We start from the raw sequence: 17,688 nt of genomic DNA on the forward strand, positions 1-17,688 counted from the left end.
TGCCCGCCTCGGCCTCCCAAAGTGCTGGGATTACAGGCTTGAGCCACCGCGCCCGGCCAATAATGTTAATTTCTTTCCCCATTTCCTAGAATCACAAAAATGATGGCAGAGGTGACATTAAAGCTCAGCCTCTGACTCATAGAGCTCTTTCCACTGAGAAATTTCTTTAGTGAACTACCTTGCCTTAACTTTTTTCAAAAAGAAAACCCCGCATTTTTTGGGTTTTAACTAGATTTGCTGCTTAATTGATAGAATTCTCCTGATTCCTTCCTATCTCTTTCTATCCTTGGTTAACTCTAACTTTTAAATCGGTAAATTCTAAAAGCAGAAAAGCTGAGACAAGATTCTGAAACTTTATTTGAAAACAAGAGCTACTTACCCTGTTTAAATTTAATCGTCTTAGCAGAACTTGGTTATTTTTTCTAAGCAAATACAAGCATTTTTACCTCAAAGAATCTGGAATGTCTACCTAGCAATATTTTATTAATTTTGTTTAGAAATATAACAAATTTAAGCAAACCTCAGCAAATTATTTTTCCTCTCTGTATTCTCTATATCCAATTACCAGGGTTCCTCCACTTTTCTTCCCAAAAAAACCTACCTTAACATTGAATTATTCCAGTCATACATTGAGTGCAAAATCTTTGTACTTGAAGAAAATACTTTCATCTGAAATTTGTGTAGCTAGGGTGAAATCCTTTTCGGATTTGTAAATCCCCTATGTTTTGGCAAACAGGCAAATCGCAATTACATGAAACAAATGCTTGAAAAACAGTAACAGTTGAGCATCAGCCGCTTCATTGGTTTTATAGCAAATGAGCCTACCAGGTTTGTGGATACTGTTGAGCCGTCTCTAGTCAGACAGAAGGGACTTCAGGGACTACCTAGGGCTAGATGAACTCAAGGTACCTGCCAGCTGTAACAAAATTTGCATTGCAGTCTGTGGGTAGAGACAGGAGAAGATAAACAAGGTCTCCTCATTTGATGTGAATTTAATCATGCATTGCTACCCTAAACTGCCACTGTTTTTCATGTAGGAAATGCTTCTCAAAAAGAGATAATATTTCAGGTATTTCCCATTTTCTGCAGAAAATATCACAATTTTAGGGAATCATTTGACTATTTGGAATGTTTCATGTGGGCCTTATACCATCTGACCTGGTGACTTGTCAGTAAACTTTTATGTAGATCAAGTCTGAAGATAATGGGGTCTATTTTTTGTGACTGTCTAGAAATATTCAGATAACTCAGGCCGGGGGTGTACATCCAAAGTTAAAGGACAAAATAATTCCTTTAATCTTCATGCATGAGGAGGTGTAAAGAAAAAGGGAACTGTCTGCTGTAAGCATTGCCATGAACAGCAAGTTCTTAGGCATGTTGGTACAACCAGTAATCATTTATGTCTAATAGTTTGGGTTCAGAGTAACAGCTTAAATGTTTTCCAGAGCTTATACCTAACTAGCTTTTTCCTAGATGTCTTTATTCTTTATTAAAAAAAAAAAAAACTTTAGGCTGGGCACGGTGGCTCATGCCTGTAATCTCAGCATTTTGGGAAGCCGAGGCGGGTAGATAACGAGGTCAGGAGATGGAGACCATCCTGGCTAACATGGTGAAACCCCGTCTCTACTAAAAATACAAAAAATTAGCTGGGCGTGGTGGCAGGTGCCTGTAGTCCCGGCTACTCAGGAGGCTGAGGCAGGAGAATGGCGTGAACCCGGGAGACGGAGCTTGCAGTGAGCCGAGATCATGTCACTGGACTCCAGCCTGGGCGACAGAGCGAGACTCAGTCTCAAAAAAAAAAAAAAACTTTGTTACAGGTGTGTGCTACCACTCCAGTCTAATTATTTTTGTAGAGGTGGGGTTTTGCCACGTTGCCCAGGATTGTCTGTAACTCCTGGGCTCAAGTGATCTTTCTGCCTTGGCTTCCCAAAGTGCTGGTATTACAGGCATGAGCCTGCTTTATTCTTTCAACATATACTTTAACACCTTTTCATTAATAATACCCAAAGAAATGAGTTACCAGAGCTGATACCTTTTTCTGAGAAGATAATCCCATATTGGCCCTTCATTGTGTATCTGCCCTTCATTCTTGCCAAGGCATCCCTCTATTCCCCAACCTGCTGCCACGCACACACACAGCACAGCCCCCCACCCCCAGCTGCCTGAATCCTGGCCATCTTGGTGTTATAGCCATCCCAGAACCGTTTCCTCCAGTACCCAACTACTCTGAGAGGACCATGGTTTTTCCTCTCCTGCAGGTGTAAAATAGTGCGGTTGTTACTGATTTATTCCCACATTCCTGCCATGTGGTTTCATCTCATCCTGTTCTTCTGAATCCAGATGCAGTTTCTTCCTCACTGCTGATCCGAGTCCTCTTGTTCATTCTGTTTAATTCAACTTAGTTCTCTACCTTTGAATTTCCTTGCCACCTGGGCACAGTCTGAATATGCGATTTAAAATTATCTCATTGTTTCATTTGCCTCTGCATTGATTCAAAGTTGTCAAAGCAAAGATAAAGATTTCAATATTTTTTCTAACCCTATTAAACCTTTACCTTCGGTGAGCTACTTCTGTTTGTTTTCCCTGCCCTCCAGATGGAGATGACAATACTGTCTTCCTTAGCCTATTAAGGGTTTTGATAGGATCAAATAACTTAGCATATGCAAATAGCCTTTTTAAACCGAGGGGGGCCATATCAAGGACAATGAGGTTATTCTAGTTGATACATTAAAACTATGTTAAGGTTTTGAGAGGCCAAGTGGGGCTGATCACCTGAGGTCGGGAGTTCAAGACCAGCCTGACTAACATGGTGAAACCCCATCTCTACTAAAAATGCAAAAAGTAGCTGGGTGTGATGGCACATACCTGTAGTCCCAGCTAACTGGGAGGCCGAGGCATGAGAATCACTTGAACCCAAGAGGCGGAGGTTGCAGTGAGCCGAGATCGGGCCACTGTATTCCAGCCTGGGCAGCAGAGTGAGACTCTGTCTCCCCCTGCCCCCAAAAAAACTATGTCAATGCAAAATATTTTGTGTCTGTATAACCATGGGAGTGTCCTTACTACCTTCTATAAAATTGCTGAAGTTTTGTGTATGGTCTTCTACACGATGGACACATTTTATACAACTAAAACTGAAAAGCCTAGTCAATTATTTGGGTATGTGGAAATATGACTCATTTATGAAACATTTCTAAGTAACATTTCTACAATGAAGATTTATAACATTGAAAGTTAGAAATTATTTCCAAATATATGTACACTAAAAATACCTAGATATAGCTGGGTGCAGTGGCTCACGCCTGTAATTCCAGCACTTTGGGAGGCCGAGGAGGGCAGATTACTTGAGGCCAGGAGTTTGAGACCAGCCTGGCCAACATGGAGAAACCCTGTCTCTACTACAAATACAAAAATTAGCTGAGCTTGGTGGTGCACTCCTATAATCTCAGCTACTCAGGAGGCTGACACACAAGAATCACTTGACCCTGGGAAGTAGAGGTTGTAGTGAGCTGAGATCGCGCCATTGCATTCCAGTCTGGGTGATGGAGTGAGACTCTGTCTCAAAAACAGGAAAAAAAAAAATCTAGATATGTCAACAGGCTAACCAGAAGTTATAGACCTTCACAGTTTTCCTTTTTATACTTACCTGAGTTTCTAAACTGCAATAAACCTATACTAGTTTTATAACTTGACAAAAATCTAAGCAAAACATGATTTGTCCGTTTGATTCCAACTCTGAGAACATTATCTTCTACTAAATCACCATTAAACAATGAGCAAAGCTTTGAAATTTTGGAACTTTGAAAGTTTTAAAAGTGTTGTTACAGGCTTTTCTCATGTTCCTGGTAGTTAGCTAAAATGTTTTTGTGTTACATGTTGTTGTGTTACAGCAAAGCAAATTAACTTATTTGTGCCTAGCTTGGATAGGGCAAATTACGTGAAATGCACTGAAATATAAATAAACACCAATGCAATACATCCAAATACTCTATCTTGGAGATCTATTTTATCACTTACATTCTAGTTTTGGACACTGTGTGGAAATGCCCTGACTGCAAAAAGAGGGATATTTGGCAAAACGGGGGATCTTCAGACCATCCTTTGCCTTGCATGTGCCAAAGAAGACATCACCTACTCTGGTGCTTTAAATGGTGACATCTATGTCTGGAAAGGGCTCAATTTAGTCCGCACCATTCAAGGAGCACATAGTGTAAGTATTACCATGTGGAAACTGTGAGTGACTTACTAAATAAGGTAAGACCACGAATCCCTCCCTGTGTTTTTCTCTTGTTGCTTTAGAATCAGAGGACCCTGCTGAACACTCTCCACTCCTGACAATTTCCCAAATTACGTTTGCTCACCTAAAGGAAAATATATTTCAAAGCACACAATGTAATTAACCTTCACTTTAACTATTAATTGCTTGATTTGTGTCGTCCTCAGTAGTTTGACAGAATACTAGAACTAGCTCATCAGGTTCATCTTACCGGCACTTCTCAAACTTTAATGTGCCCATGAGTTTCTGGAGGATCATGTTAAAATGCAGATTCTGGCTCCATAGGTCTAGGATGATGTCGCCACTGCTCATCAGTGACCCATAGTTTGAACAGGAAAGGTGTAGATAACTATTGCTCTTACATTGGTTGATAAGATAGATTGTCCTCATTCTTTACGTTGAGGTGCAGGGTGTTACCTCCACACCAGTGTCTTGAGCTCTTAAGGTATAATCAGAAACCATTGATAACCACATATCTTCTGGTGGTCTGCTCTGTAAGAACAAGGACAAACTTCTTACCACTCTGCCCTCTTTTTTGACACATATGAAAATGACTACATTTTTGTATCTACAGATGATAAAATTGTCCCTACAAATGGGAAGATGATGTGAAAGGCAAAGCCTATCATAGTGAATGGAAATTGGGTAATGATATTACTGGAAATGATAAACTTTTAGCTTATTGCCTCCAAACTGATTCCCTATACCCTTAATATGAAGAAAAGTTTAAGCAACTTTTAGAGCTATGACATTTCAGATCTTTCACTATATGTTGCTGGTGAATTTTCTTGGCTTCACTAATTATGAAACAGCTCTTAAAATAATAGGTCAGTATTTGTCCTTATTCATAAAAGCAGCTGCCTTAGTAACCTAATTTCTTTTTATACTGGATCTTATGTCAACATTATATTCTTGCAGCACTCTTGAACAAACCAAATAAAGTATTTTCCTGTGGAGGAGCATCTTTAAATTACTAAAACTATTTCCCATGTGAAAATCTTCAAACGATGCTTAACAAGCTAACACAAGTGCAATTTACATTTTCAGTTAGGTTCAAGTGATACCTTTGTGAGCTCACTGAGGTACATTTTGGGCACTTTTGTGCCTATGAAAGTGTTTATGTTCCTAGCCTCTTATCTCTACTTAATTATTTTAGGCAGCAACTTCCATGAAACACCTCCATAGTTGTCTTTTCTCTCTAAGGGCCACTTATCACATAAAAGAATTTGATTCCCATACCTGCATTAATTATATTTTTGAATTTTTTTAAAACTGCCATCTTTTTAGTAGTGGTAAAAGAGCACTTAAACTAGTTTGCTTTTATTATGATTTTTTTTAATGTAGCTGAGATGAACAGTATCATAAATGGCTATTTGGTCTATTGTCAGCATTTCAATAGAGAACAAGGGGGTTTTATTTTTGTTTTTGCCTTGTTATGTTTTTAAATCAACATTCAACTGTATCTAGTCATCATACTTAGGGTGGTTGCAGCATTGAGTATTACCTATTTTAATCAACAGGCTGGAATCTTTAGCATGTATGCTTGTGAAGAAGGCTTTGCCACTGGTGGGCGAGATGGGTGTATACGACTATGGGACACTGATTTCAAACCAATAACCAAAATTGATCTCAGGGAGACAGAACAAGGATATAAAGGTAATATATGTGTTAAACTTATCTGTAACTCTGGATGTGAAATATAATGTGAAGTTCTGTATTCGTATTTGTTTCTTTGTACCCCATTTTTAAAAGGCAGTTTATATAAATATATTGAATACAAGCAAAAGTATGTTAAAAGTAAATGGATGTCCTTTTTCCTAATTTGCGCAAATGCATCTGTATGAACCAGCAATGCTGCAGCCAAAATAAGCATTCTGATGAAGTTGCTGAGGTTTCTTAGGAGATGGGATTGTCAGTGACAAGACCGAGAAATTCTAGACAAGTTGGTTATCATAAGAGTGAATGTGCCCAGCCTCTGAAAACAAATGAGAGCAGAAATGTGACAAATTTATTTTTTAAAGATAGATTTAAAGTAGTAGACACTATAGTAGTAGGGATTAAGGGCATGGGCTCAGTCATGTGGTGTGGGTTCAAATTCTTTTTCCCTATGAGAGAGTTAAGAAATTGAACGGCAGTCTCAAATCTCGGGGCATGTATTTCCCCATCTATAAAAGGGAGATAATACTAGCACCAGCCTCCCATGGTTGTATGAGGATTAAATGTACTTGTGAAATGCTTAGGATGAGGACTAAATATACTTGCAAAGTCCACTTAGCACTCAAATTGTTAGCTATTCTCACAGTATATAGAGTGCGTATATCAGAATACAGTACATCTTTTAAAATTCTCATGATAGGCCTGTTACCTTTTGACAGATAAAGAATTTACAGCCAAGAAAGATTAAAGTGGAAAATGTAAATAGGAAAGACAAGAGGAAGTCATAGCGTTGTTAATATGCTAAGCACAGGTTGGGAGGTTCTGTTCACTCCCCACAGGTGGGCCTCAGACCCAGCGCCAAGGGAGGGGTACATGGTATTGTGAGCCGTGGAGGTCCACAGGATGAAAACTTACCCATCATTCTCATGAAGGGGAATCTTTTTCAGTGCCAAGACGAGGGAGAGATTTCGTCAGCATCTTTTAGAGAAGACCCGGTGACATAGGGCTCAAAGTCCTCAACAGGCCTGAAACGAGCTGTTTCTCCTGGGTTGTTTCTCATGAAGCCCCCGCTTGTGACCTGATGGCGATGCTGCCACAGAGATTGTTCCATAGGCCAGATCGTGTGGCAGTGCGTGGTGCTCTCTGCTGGCCTTGGGTAGATTTCAGAGGACTGGGAGAAGAGAAGACAGCGTAGACTGCGTATCCTTCAGGCCATCCTTAAATAGTGTTTTCAGTAAAACTTTTCCAACAGTTGAGGAACAGGGAAATGAGCTGGATATTGTACTTCCTGTTTATACCTGGAGGCCAGCTGCTTTATGTGTCTGTGAAACACAAAAATGTGCATTTAAGTCAACTACTCCAGGATTGGACTGTTGTCTTCTCATGGAGGCTCAGGATGCTGGTGTGCACACATTTCTGAATACTAGGCGCAGAGGTTGGCATAGGAAGCTGTGGAATTTGGTGTCTACCTCAACGTAGGGACAAGGAAATCAAAGTCCTTAAGTTCTCTGCCATAGAGTGTGGGCCAGGGAAACTTGATCCAGAAAAAACATAACAAACAGATATAAGCAGGCAAGTACCCATAAGAGCATTTTTTTTTAAGTACAGTAGCCAAAAGTGTTTGACCTTGAACCATGAAGCTTCTTGGTGTATCTTTCAAGGTAAACCAGAAACCAAAACATATACTTAGAGAGTGGAGTCAACTTGCCAGATGGGATTAGTAACCGTAAACTGCCTAAACATTGGAGAGCACCAACCAGGATTCATGACTTTTTTGGCAGTTACTCCATTTAATCCAAAAATTGTATCACATAATTAAGGTATACATTTTAAAGCATAGGGATCAGCTAAGAAGCTATTGGTTTACCCTGCTGTACTTTTCTGCCCAATACTGAGTCCTTGAGCCTGGCTCTCCTGGGAGGAGAGTTCAGGGACCAGTTCTGAATGAGGATCTATGTAACCAGGTGTTGTCCTGATCACATGGGCCCCACAGCCACCTCTCGTCTACAGTTAGGACAGTCAGCGATGCCCTCCGTTGGACGTCAGTCTCAGATTCCCGCCCCATCCTTGCCAAGATGAAAGCAGATGTCGGTGGTACACAGTGGACATTGGGAACCTGAAACAAGCCTGCACCTCATAGGATGTGCCTTGTGGTGCATGGGCTTGGCGTTTATCAGGGATTGGTGTGCATCTTAGATGGCTTACTGATAAGGCAGTAGCCTGTGTTTTGTGGGGAGAAACAGACTGCTTTTAAAGGATGGTATAGATCATGTTCCAGTTTGAGTCCAAGAGAGTCAGAGAGGGCATGGGGGCTGGGATGGAGCTCCTAGGAGAGTGGAGATGGCACTGCTTAGCACGCAGCCCCGCAGTGTGGATGCTCTAGATGACGTCTTCACTTTTAGAATTGCTGCTGACCACCAGTACTCTTAATTGCTTAGTATTTTACTTTAAACTGATTAATGTATCTTTTTAAAACTTCGCTGTAAACTAATATTTGTAACGTGAGTTTAATATGCTGGGATCTAATTTTTGCCCTTGGAACACCCACCTAAAATTATCCCCTCCCCCTGGCTTGGGCAACATTGTCACAAAAGGTCACTGTGTATCATCAAGCATCAAAAGAGTTGCTGGCCTTCATTCCAGCCCCCAGTGAAAAAACAATATACATGTAGCATCAAAAGAAGAAAAGGCTCCTGGTTTGAGTTACTGGTAACAGCTAAAGTCTGGCCCACCCATTGCTGCCAACTTAGGGAGTTCTGGAGCCTTCATGGACAGGGCCATGTGGGGAAACTTGCTCTAAATCCCCCTCTAAGGCACTCTGTCGCGCTCAGCCAGGCCTTGGTGAATAATCAGCCAGGCCATTATTCCACTGAAGCAAGGAAGGAGGATGTGGAGTTCCAGGGCCATTTTCCGCAGCTCCGAGCAGGGAGAGACTCTCAGAACCGGCCCTCCTGTGGTCTTGGAGGCTGGCTGCCGGGGCCATTCTGTGATGGGGCAGCCTCTCCAAGGCACGTGGAGGTGTGCCCCAAATCCAGAGTGAAGTAGAGTGACCCAGCACAAGTATAGGAATTAAAATACATAGGATTTGAGGAAATAAAAGTAATCAAGATGTAAATAGCTTTCTGGCGTAGCTTCCCCTTCAGCCAGGCAATACCATACCCTTGGTCCTTTGAACATTAGCAGAGAGCTGAGCAAATAAGAGGGAGGGAAAAGGGAAGGAAAGAGGGTGGGAAAGGAACAAAAGAAAGCAGAGTGGACAGAAGATGGTCAGGTGTCCTCCCCACCCCCCGCCACCCTCTCGTCCCTTCCCTCAAAGAAGACTTGGCTTTCTGCTCCACCTCTCTTTGCCTCAAACAAACCAAGTATATTTGAAAGGAACAGATTCAGGCAGAGCAGCGTTAGACTTCCTTGCCCTCAGTTTGGACATGAAGCTTCCTTGCTCTCAGTTTGGACATGACAGTTTTATTTTTATAAGAACTATCTTGATATATGAGCTTTCTTCTGTGTTTTTGCTATTTGTAAAACAGTGACACTTGAATTTATTTCAATGGAAATGTAGTGATTTCTCATCTTACTCAAACAACCAAATAGTTGTCTAAGCAAATTTAACCAGAGAATTAATCATGGCCATAGCCCAGTTCCCATGACATGGTATGGGTAATTTTCTATGTTCTATACATTTAAAAGTATTAGCGAAAATTAAGAAATTGCTACTTACTAGTGCTTAGGAATCTGAGGGTATTTATAAAGATCACACTTAGTGTACCACCTGTAAAGACTTGTGTTGCTCCTCCTGTAGATGTCTAGATGATTTACAAAATGAATCTGACAATTTCCAAGTTGTTTAATGCAAATCTTTGCAAGATTGGCATACATTTGCATCTTCTAATAACTATTAGCTGTTAACCATCAAGAAAGAAGTTTTAAGATGAACCAAGATGGTTACTAAGCTCAGAAAAAAATGATGACATGGCTTTGTAATAAAGTGACATTGTTAATTCTTTTACGTCTTTGTAGTAGCTTGAGCTAATTAGGACACTTGACTTACAGTAAAAACAATTAACCCCACTTTAGGCTGAGTGTGAATCAGCTTGGAGATGGGTCACATTCACATCAAGAATTGGTTAGTGTCAGATCTGATTCTCCGGCTCCCTCCCTTCTCCCCAAGGCTTAGTCAAAGAAAATGTCTCTCACATGATGAGGGGGGCCATCCCTCAGTGAAGGGAATTATAGCATTTTACTTGCACCAGTGACTTGTGCATCTTTTGTGAGTTATTGGATTTTTGCTGACTGGGTGTTCGAACAGGTTTCTCTAGCAACAACACAAAATGATAGAAACCAACAACCTAATTCACCCAGGATCCTTCATCAGCAATTCTGAAAGCCAAAAAGTTCAGATTACCAGAAGATTTTTAAAATAACTAATGTGGCAGCAAAACTTGACCCGTTATGAGGCTATTGGGTGTTTTTATATATTTTGTTATAGAAGTATTTAATTTCAAGGTGCTGCCTTAGTGTCTGCTGGATATATTACAAGTACAAAATCCAAATTTTTCTGAATTCCAAAATGCATCTGGCACCAAAGGATTTCAGCTATATGGGGTTGTTGTCCTCCAATATACATCTTAGTGAATATAAACTTCTGGAATTTTCAAGTTGGGACAGACCCTGGATGTAAGGCGGTGGCGGGGGATGGGGGGAACTCCCTTACTTCATGGATGGTAGAATGAGGCCCAGGGTCATTAGCATCAAGCTAATTGTAAACTGAAGTCACTCACTCATACCTCACACCAAGCTTCATGACAGTGCATGCTGAGTCTGATCACTTTTAAAGCACATTTATGATCTGGGTAAAATAATGAAGCTTAAGTAACTTATAGCGGTGGCAAGAAAAGCCAAAAATTCTTAAAATCCATCAACCAAAATGAATTACTTCTAGGATAATAAAACACCATTGAGTTAATGGTTATAAATGATTCTGACTAAAGGAATACAGTAATTATTCACATGGTATAAGATGTATTATTTACTTATTTGTCCACTCAGTAAACATTTATTAAACATCTAAGTGCCAGATACATGCCTAGGAACTGAATAGGAAGTCCTGAAAAGTACGCTTCAGTCATGATTACATTTAAGGTGTGAGTGGAGGTGGGAGGAATTCTGTGGGTTTTAACTACCAACACATATTTGTTGAGTTGTTGCTGTGTCTAATGGACTATAAAGTCCGAATCCAGAAAGATCCTGCATTAGGTGAATCACTGAGCAAGAATTAGAGGCCGAAATTCCAGGACATGAGATGCCCTGCTTAGACTTGTCACTATCTTCACTGCCCCTTCCCTGGTCTGGGCCACCGCCATCTTTCACATAGAATACTGCTTTATAACTTGCATTCCTGCCTCGACCACCATCCTCTGCACAGCAGGTAGAGGGATTGTTTGAACTTTACGTGAGCCAGATTACATTACTGCTTTCCTCAAAACCCTGCAATGATTCATCTTACCCAGAGTCAAAGTCCTTATGGCAGCCCACCACCCCTCCCCATTGCTCTGCTTTGCCCTGTCTGCTCCTTCTCCTCTCTGCCCTCCCAGCCTTCTCCCTCTGCCTGTGACACTCTTGCCTAGAATCTGCATGACTACTTCCCTCCTCTCCTTCAAACCCTTGCTCAAATAAAGCCTGTGCTGATGACCTCTTCTAGAATTGCAACTCATTCTGCCTCCACCACTCCAAGTATTCCAAATCCCCTTCTCCCGGGTCTACCTTTCCCTTGTAACATACAGTATAATTTCTGTGTTACATTCTTAGCTATTGTCTGTTTCCATAAAGGTAAGGATCTTTGTTCACTGATGCCTCCCACCCACTTAGCATGTGCCTAGTGTGTGCTGGAGTCCTGGAAGTAGCTGTCAGGTAAATGAAAAGTGTCGTAGGACTGGAGGGTGGAGCCTTGTGAAGAGCGCAAGTGATGAGGACGCAGAAGGAGCAGATAACTTGGTTTCTTTGTGTCAACCTGTGACACCGTAAGCTTGCACTCCAAGGGCCAACTACAGGAGGTCTTAGAGGTTTAGGGAGGCATGTGGCATGATTGGATCTCCACTTAGTTCTCCTGCCCCAGAGCAGAGAGCAGACTGGGGCGGGATAGGATCGGAGGTGGGAGCCCAGGTGGTGGTTCCGCAGTGTTCATGCTTATTACTGTTTTTATTCCTCAGAGTACCGTGATGGTCAGATAGTCTCGCAGCTCTCAACCAGGAGTGATTTTTTGACATTTGACATTGTCTGGAGACATTTTTGATTGTCGCAACTGCAGAGTTGCGACTGGCATCTGTGGATAGAGGCCAGGGATGCTGCTAAAAGTATTACAATGGACAGGAGAGTCACCACAACAAAGAATTACCCGGCCCCAAATGTTGATAGTGTTGTTGTCAAGAACCCTTGCAGAGAACATCCAAAAGACCAACTCTCAAACCTGAGAACACCCTTGTTTACGATAGAAGCAAAATAAGCACATCCTATTCTCCGGTCCCGCAGGTGGCTCCGTTACTCACCTCTTGACTCCTTGCGACTGTCACAGCTCTCCCTGTGTGCCCACTGCTTTTCTTTGGGCATGCCTCACTGTTCTGCTGAGAAGGTGGAGGAACACTGCAGAGGCCTATGCCTCAGGAGCTGGAGACAGATTGGCAGCCAGGAGACGTGGTGGCGTTGTGTGCTCAGGTTCCATGTGTGACATGGTGTCTGGGCTGCTGGCCTGGCTTGCTGTGTAGTAATTCCTCTGTAAATACCCCTCCTGAGCCAGCCTTATGTAAAAGCTAGCCTGGATGGGTTCCCTCCCTGGGTGGAAGGCCATGGGCTTGGCTGTGTGTTCTCATCTTCTGATGTCTCACTGGGCTTTGTGGATCTTTCACAGTTCCTGGGGCTATAGGATTTTGAATCCTATGGAGTGGGTTTTGAAATAAGCAGAGATTTTGTAAAAAGAAACCTTCCCTATGAATTCTGCTGGAGATTCTCAGGCAGGGAGCCTTTGTGAACAGGAGCAGCAGGTCATAGGCAGTCCGCACTGAGGATGACCTGCAGCCCCAGCCCTGCGACTCTCCCAGCTCAGGACCAGTGCTGAATGCCCACTCTGTGGTGGCTTTTGTGGTACACGCTCTACACACAAGATCCTATTTAATCCTCAAACTCCCCTGGGGGTCCCCTGCAGAGAGGCTTCTCAGGTTGAGATCTGGGCAGTCACACGGGCCCTGTGCTCACGAGGGCCCTGTGGTTGGTTGCATGCTTTGCTGTCACTTCCTTGGAATTCTTAATCATTTTTTAGCAAGGGGCCCCACACTTCTGTTTGGTACCGGGCTCTGAAATCATCGGTGTTTATGAATCCCTGGGGAGATGTATGTCTTTCCTCCTGCATTTCTTTCACATTTCCAAAGTCTGTCTTCAGCATTACCGTTAGAACATCAGAAGCCCCTGCAAGGCCTAGAGCTCCTGTGCCCAGGCCCCAGGCTCCTTACGTGGCCTCAGCCACCCCTTCCTGAGGGGCTGCAAGGGCAGGGGGCTTTGAAGGCCTCTGCTGTCTTTTCCACATCCTCTCCCAATACTCCCTCTTAAGTCTGGGTGAAATTACTGTTCCTCTCTCTCTTGTTCTTACTACCTTTTACCTCTCGCACTCAGGGCATTCCCTGATTTTGCATCCTTAATAAAGTTAGGTTTACAGGGGACAGCTACAACCTTGTCTTGTTTCACCTTCAGTACTGTGTCCGGGGCATACATTCACAGAGACAGGAAATAACTTTGTGGGGAAGGGTATTAATGCCACACTTGTACTGCCTGAATCCTCATTTTTTTTTCCCCTGTTGCTTGCTTGCTCTGTGACTTGAGGCAAGTAACACAAACTTTCTATACTGTCATTTCCTCATCAGTTCAGCATGTATTTACTAGCCCCATCGAGGGCCCGGCGATGTCCATGGGGTTAATGATACCACCTCCTTCTAAGCATGCACAAGCATTCACGGGCACAGGGCTCGGTTATGTTGGTGAGGATCCTTACTGCCCACCTGCAGGGCTTGCTTGTTAAAGTCAACTTCTTGGAGATGACACTGTCTTCGTCATCATTTGCTCATCGTCCTTGGGCTTTCCCATCCAGTGGGGTAGAGTTTGTCAGCATGTGACTGAAGAACCACTGCGTTAGAATCAGCTGGGGACCTGCGGGGCACTCTGAATTTTCAACAGTCTGACATGCGAGAACATACTAGCTGGAGAACGGCTTGAGCAGGCGGTGGTTCTCAGCCCTGGGGAATTAAAAGTAATGAAGTCTTGGTCTGCTCCAGACCAACTGGGAGGAATATCTGGGAGGGGCGCAAGCATCTGTATCTTTTAAATGCTCTCTCTGTGGATTCTGGTGTACACCGAGGGTTGGGAACAACTGTGCCTGGCCCTTTACCATATCAGGCCTTGAACACGGGTTTTAAGAACACTATTAAGTACTAGTCTCTCCCTGCTTTCAGTTTTCCCCTTTTGGACCAAATAATTGGGAGAAAAGGCCATTTTCTTCCCCAAATGATTTGTTCTCTTTGTGTACTGGAACATAGCCTTTTCCTCTGCGAGTCTGCAGTGGCAGCAGATCAAAATTATAATAGCAAATGACAAAAACTAAGTTGTAACATAAGGCAGAGTAAGACTCTAGGAAAGGTCCATGGGGCACTTCATAGTTCCTGGCACTGCCACCTTACAGGGCTCGGATGTGACCGACCGCACGTGTACAGCAAGTTGTTCTGTGCTGAGATGTAAACTTAATAAAAAGATCCTGGCACAAAACCCTGTGGGTTAAAATAATAGCATAACATATTGATTCATTCCTCAGTGCCAGACACTGGCTCAAGTGTTGTTGCATTGAGTTCTCACAATGCTATGAAGTGTGAGTGCTAATATCTCCACTTTACAGATGGAGGAACTAACAATATGAATGACTAAATATCTTACCATGTCACACAGCTGGGAAGGGCTGGTATATAAATCCAGTTCATATCTTTAACTGTTGAAAATAAACTCGTGGTAGAAAATAAGCAATGTCCCTTAGTAATGAGGTCTGATTTGATACAGACTAGAGCTCCCCATGGCCAAGCTTCAGGACTACAGCAGAGGGGTTTGAAAGGATGCTGTCTGTATTCTCTGGTCTGAATATAAAATCAGGGCCACCGACTGGTAAGAATTTGGTCTTGGCATTAAAGGATTTTTTGGTTTAGATGGGTGGTTTGCTCTCTACTGCCATCTGCTGGCTCTCTGTACCAAGCACAGGCCCAAGTTCCACGTTTCTCATCACAAGTGGCACAGGGCATGGTGTCCAAATGTGGACACCTCATCTGTGTGGTAAAACGCCTTCAGTTCATACCGTCAAAAGTAACAATGATGTATATTTCTCCAGAAAAGAGAACTTCTGTGGTTTTAAATGATTAGGATGGTTTCTCCTGTTTCTCTTAACTACTGTTGGGTTTGTAACCATATTCCAAATACTAGCTTATGTTTCTCTGACTCCCAGAGCAGAATGTAAAGGAGTATAAGACAGCTTCGTTGCCTTGGCCAGCCCAACTGGGACATCATGATTACCTTTCTGTTCTCTGGGTTTGTGTCAGAAGTAAAAAACTAAGCCTGGATAGACAGGAGAATTGAATTAATGCCAGAACTTTGTGCCATTCACCAAGGTCTCACCAGAAGGTTCCCAGAAGAGACTGTGTGGTTCTCTTTACCACTCTTGCATGTGGAAGAACAATTAGGTTTAAAAAGGATGGAAATGGGATGTTATTAGGAAACATGAATATGGCTTTTGACCCACCGATGTCTTCCTTTTTAAAATGGTTATCTTAGGAATGAGAGTGACCTGGTATTGTACCTATCGCCTGGTGGACATATCCCGTGAGGTTGACTTGTCTGATGTGACAAAAGACAATTGATGTGTTTAAAGAACTGAATACTTATGGAGAGACCCAGTTGCTTTCTGAGAGAAAATGTTCACAGCTCATAAAGTTGATATTGCAAGCAATGAAAATGTAGCAACTCCTTCTCTGGTTCTCTTCCCTTCCACCCATATGTAGCCAGAAATAATCCTTGCTAAGCTTCGCCCTTACGTTGGTTAGTTCAGTGGAACCCTTTTTCAAATGAACCCTTTTTCAAATGAAATCGGAGATGGTGAGGTGCCGAGGGAAATACAGCAGTGGGATCCTCAGACTCCCGCCTCTTGCTGTCCCATTTCCTGGCTCTCTCCTTGCCAGGACCCTGGCACTCCTCTGAGGAATGCAAGAGCTCCCTGGATGTGGTCTGAAAAACACTGAGTGCCGTGTGACTTGACTGGTTCATTAGTCTGGACTGAGTTGGAAGGTTCGTCTTTGTTTCTGAGCCTCTTAAACTTGTTTTAAAGAAAGGATATATAGATATATACTGAATGTCAATATTTAATTCCAGGTCATGGGTGGGTATAATAATCTTTTTTCCTTGATGAATTTGTTCCCCCAAATAAGGTTAAAAAATAGCAGGACAATAAATACAGTAAAAAAGTAGTTTATTTAGTTTTTGCTCATGTTGGAATATCATTAACTCTTTCCTTCCTGATAATGCTGAAGAGTACAGCATTAAACCCTTTCTGTAATAAAGCATAAATGTATGCTTGACCAAATATAGCTCCGGGTCCTAGGGAGGAATTCAAGTCATTTGGCCTTGAGAGACCAGACATGCTGTTGGAGACCTTGGGAGAATGGGTGTGTTCATGCTTACAGTGAATCCATGGATTCCAGGCCTGCCTGGAAAAGGGCCATTGTCTTTAAAACAATCAATGGCATTATAAAAGGGCTATGATCTGAATATTTAATGACAGTTAAAATATATAACATATCACTTAGATGTAATGTATATGTCTATGTGTGTATACGGTGTATGTGTATATAGGTACACATATACATTTGCATCACTTTAGTTGGTTTTTGATGCATGGATATCTGCTTACATATGTCTGGCCCTTTTTAAAATGTAATCTTCATTAGGGCAGGAGCCTGTCTTGTTCACTGTTAAGCTCCAGTGTCAGGCACAGAGTAGTGCTGAATGAAAATTTCTGGAATAAAGGAATGAATATATCCCTTCTTTGAATGTTCTTACTGAGTAACAGGGGTAGTATCTTTTATTTCTTGGCATCTCCAAGGACTCAAATGTTTGATTCTGATGTTTTATTTCATTTGCTCAGTAATTCTTTATTGAGTGTCTACAACGTGACAGTCACTGTGCCCAGATACTGAGGATATAGCAGTAAATAAAACTGATAAAACTCTCTTCACAGACCTTTCTATTCTACTGAGAGGAAGCAGACAATAAATACAGTAAAAGTAGATTGTTTTTTGCTAATGTTGAAATACCACCGACTCTCCTTTCCTGATGATGGCGAAGAGCAAAGCATTAAACCCTTTGTGTAATAAAACTAGATGATGCAAAGCCTGCTGGGGAGACAACTAATTCAGCCCCTCCTGCCAATCCCCTGCAGGAACTGAGAAAAACACCAGGGAGGAAACGGGAATATGTTGACTCATGAGTGGTAATGAAACCCCAAAAAGGGTAGGAAAGAGATCAGGACAAAGAGGGGAGCCAGTGGCAACAGGATTGTGGGAGCAAGGCCGTGTGGTTCTCTGCAGCTGAGCTGCATGCCCTGTCAGCTTGCAATGACATCCTGACTGCTTTTACCATACATCTGCCCTTCCCATCCTTGAAAGCCCATCCTGATGTTTGCAGTGGAG

General features: G+C 42.4%; 1 protein-coding gene across 4 annotated transcripts in view; it reads left to right on the forward strand.

The window, feature by feature from the left end:
• The window catches only part of EML6 (EMAP like 6), a 254,910-nt gene that overhangs the window by 106,693 nt on the left and 130,529 nt on the right, over positions 1–17,688 (forward strand). For all 4 annotated transcript variants that reach the window (XM_003908660.5, XM_017947530.3, XM_031655162.1 and 1 more), the window contains exons 6-7: positions 4,022–4,207; positions 5,794–5,929. In XM_003908660.5, coding sequence (XP_003908709.5) covers positions 4,022–4,207; positions 5,794–5,929 — 322 coding nt within the window. The remainder of the gene's footprint in view (positions 1–4,021; positions 4,208–5,793; positions 5,930–17,688) is intronic.

The sequence above is a fragment of the Papio anubis genome, chromosome 14, assembly GCF_008728515.1.
Source record: "Papio anubis isolate 15944 chromosome 14, Panubis1.0, whole genome shotgun sequence".
NCBI classification, from domain to species: Eukaryota; Metazoa; Chordata; class Mammalia; order Primates; family Cercopithecidae; genus Papio; species Papio anubis.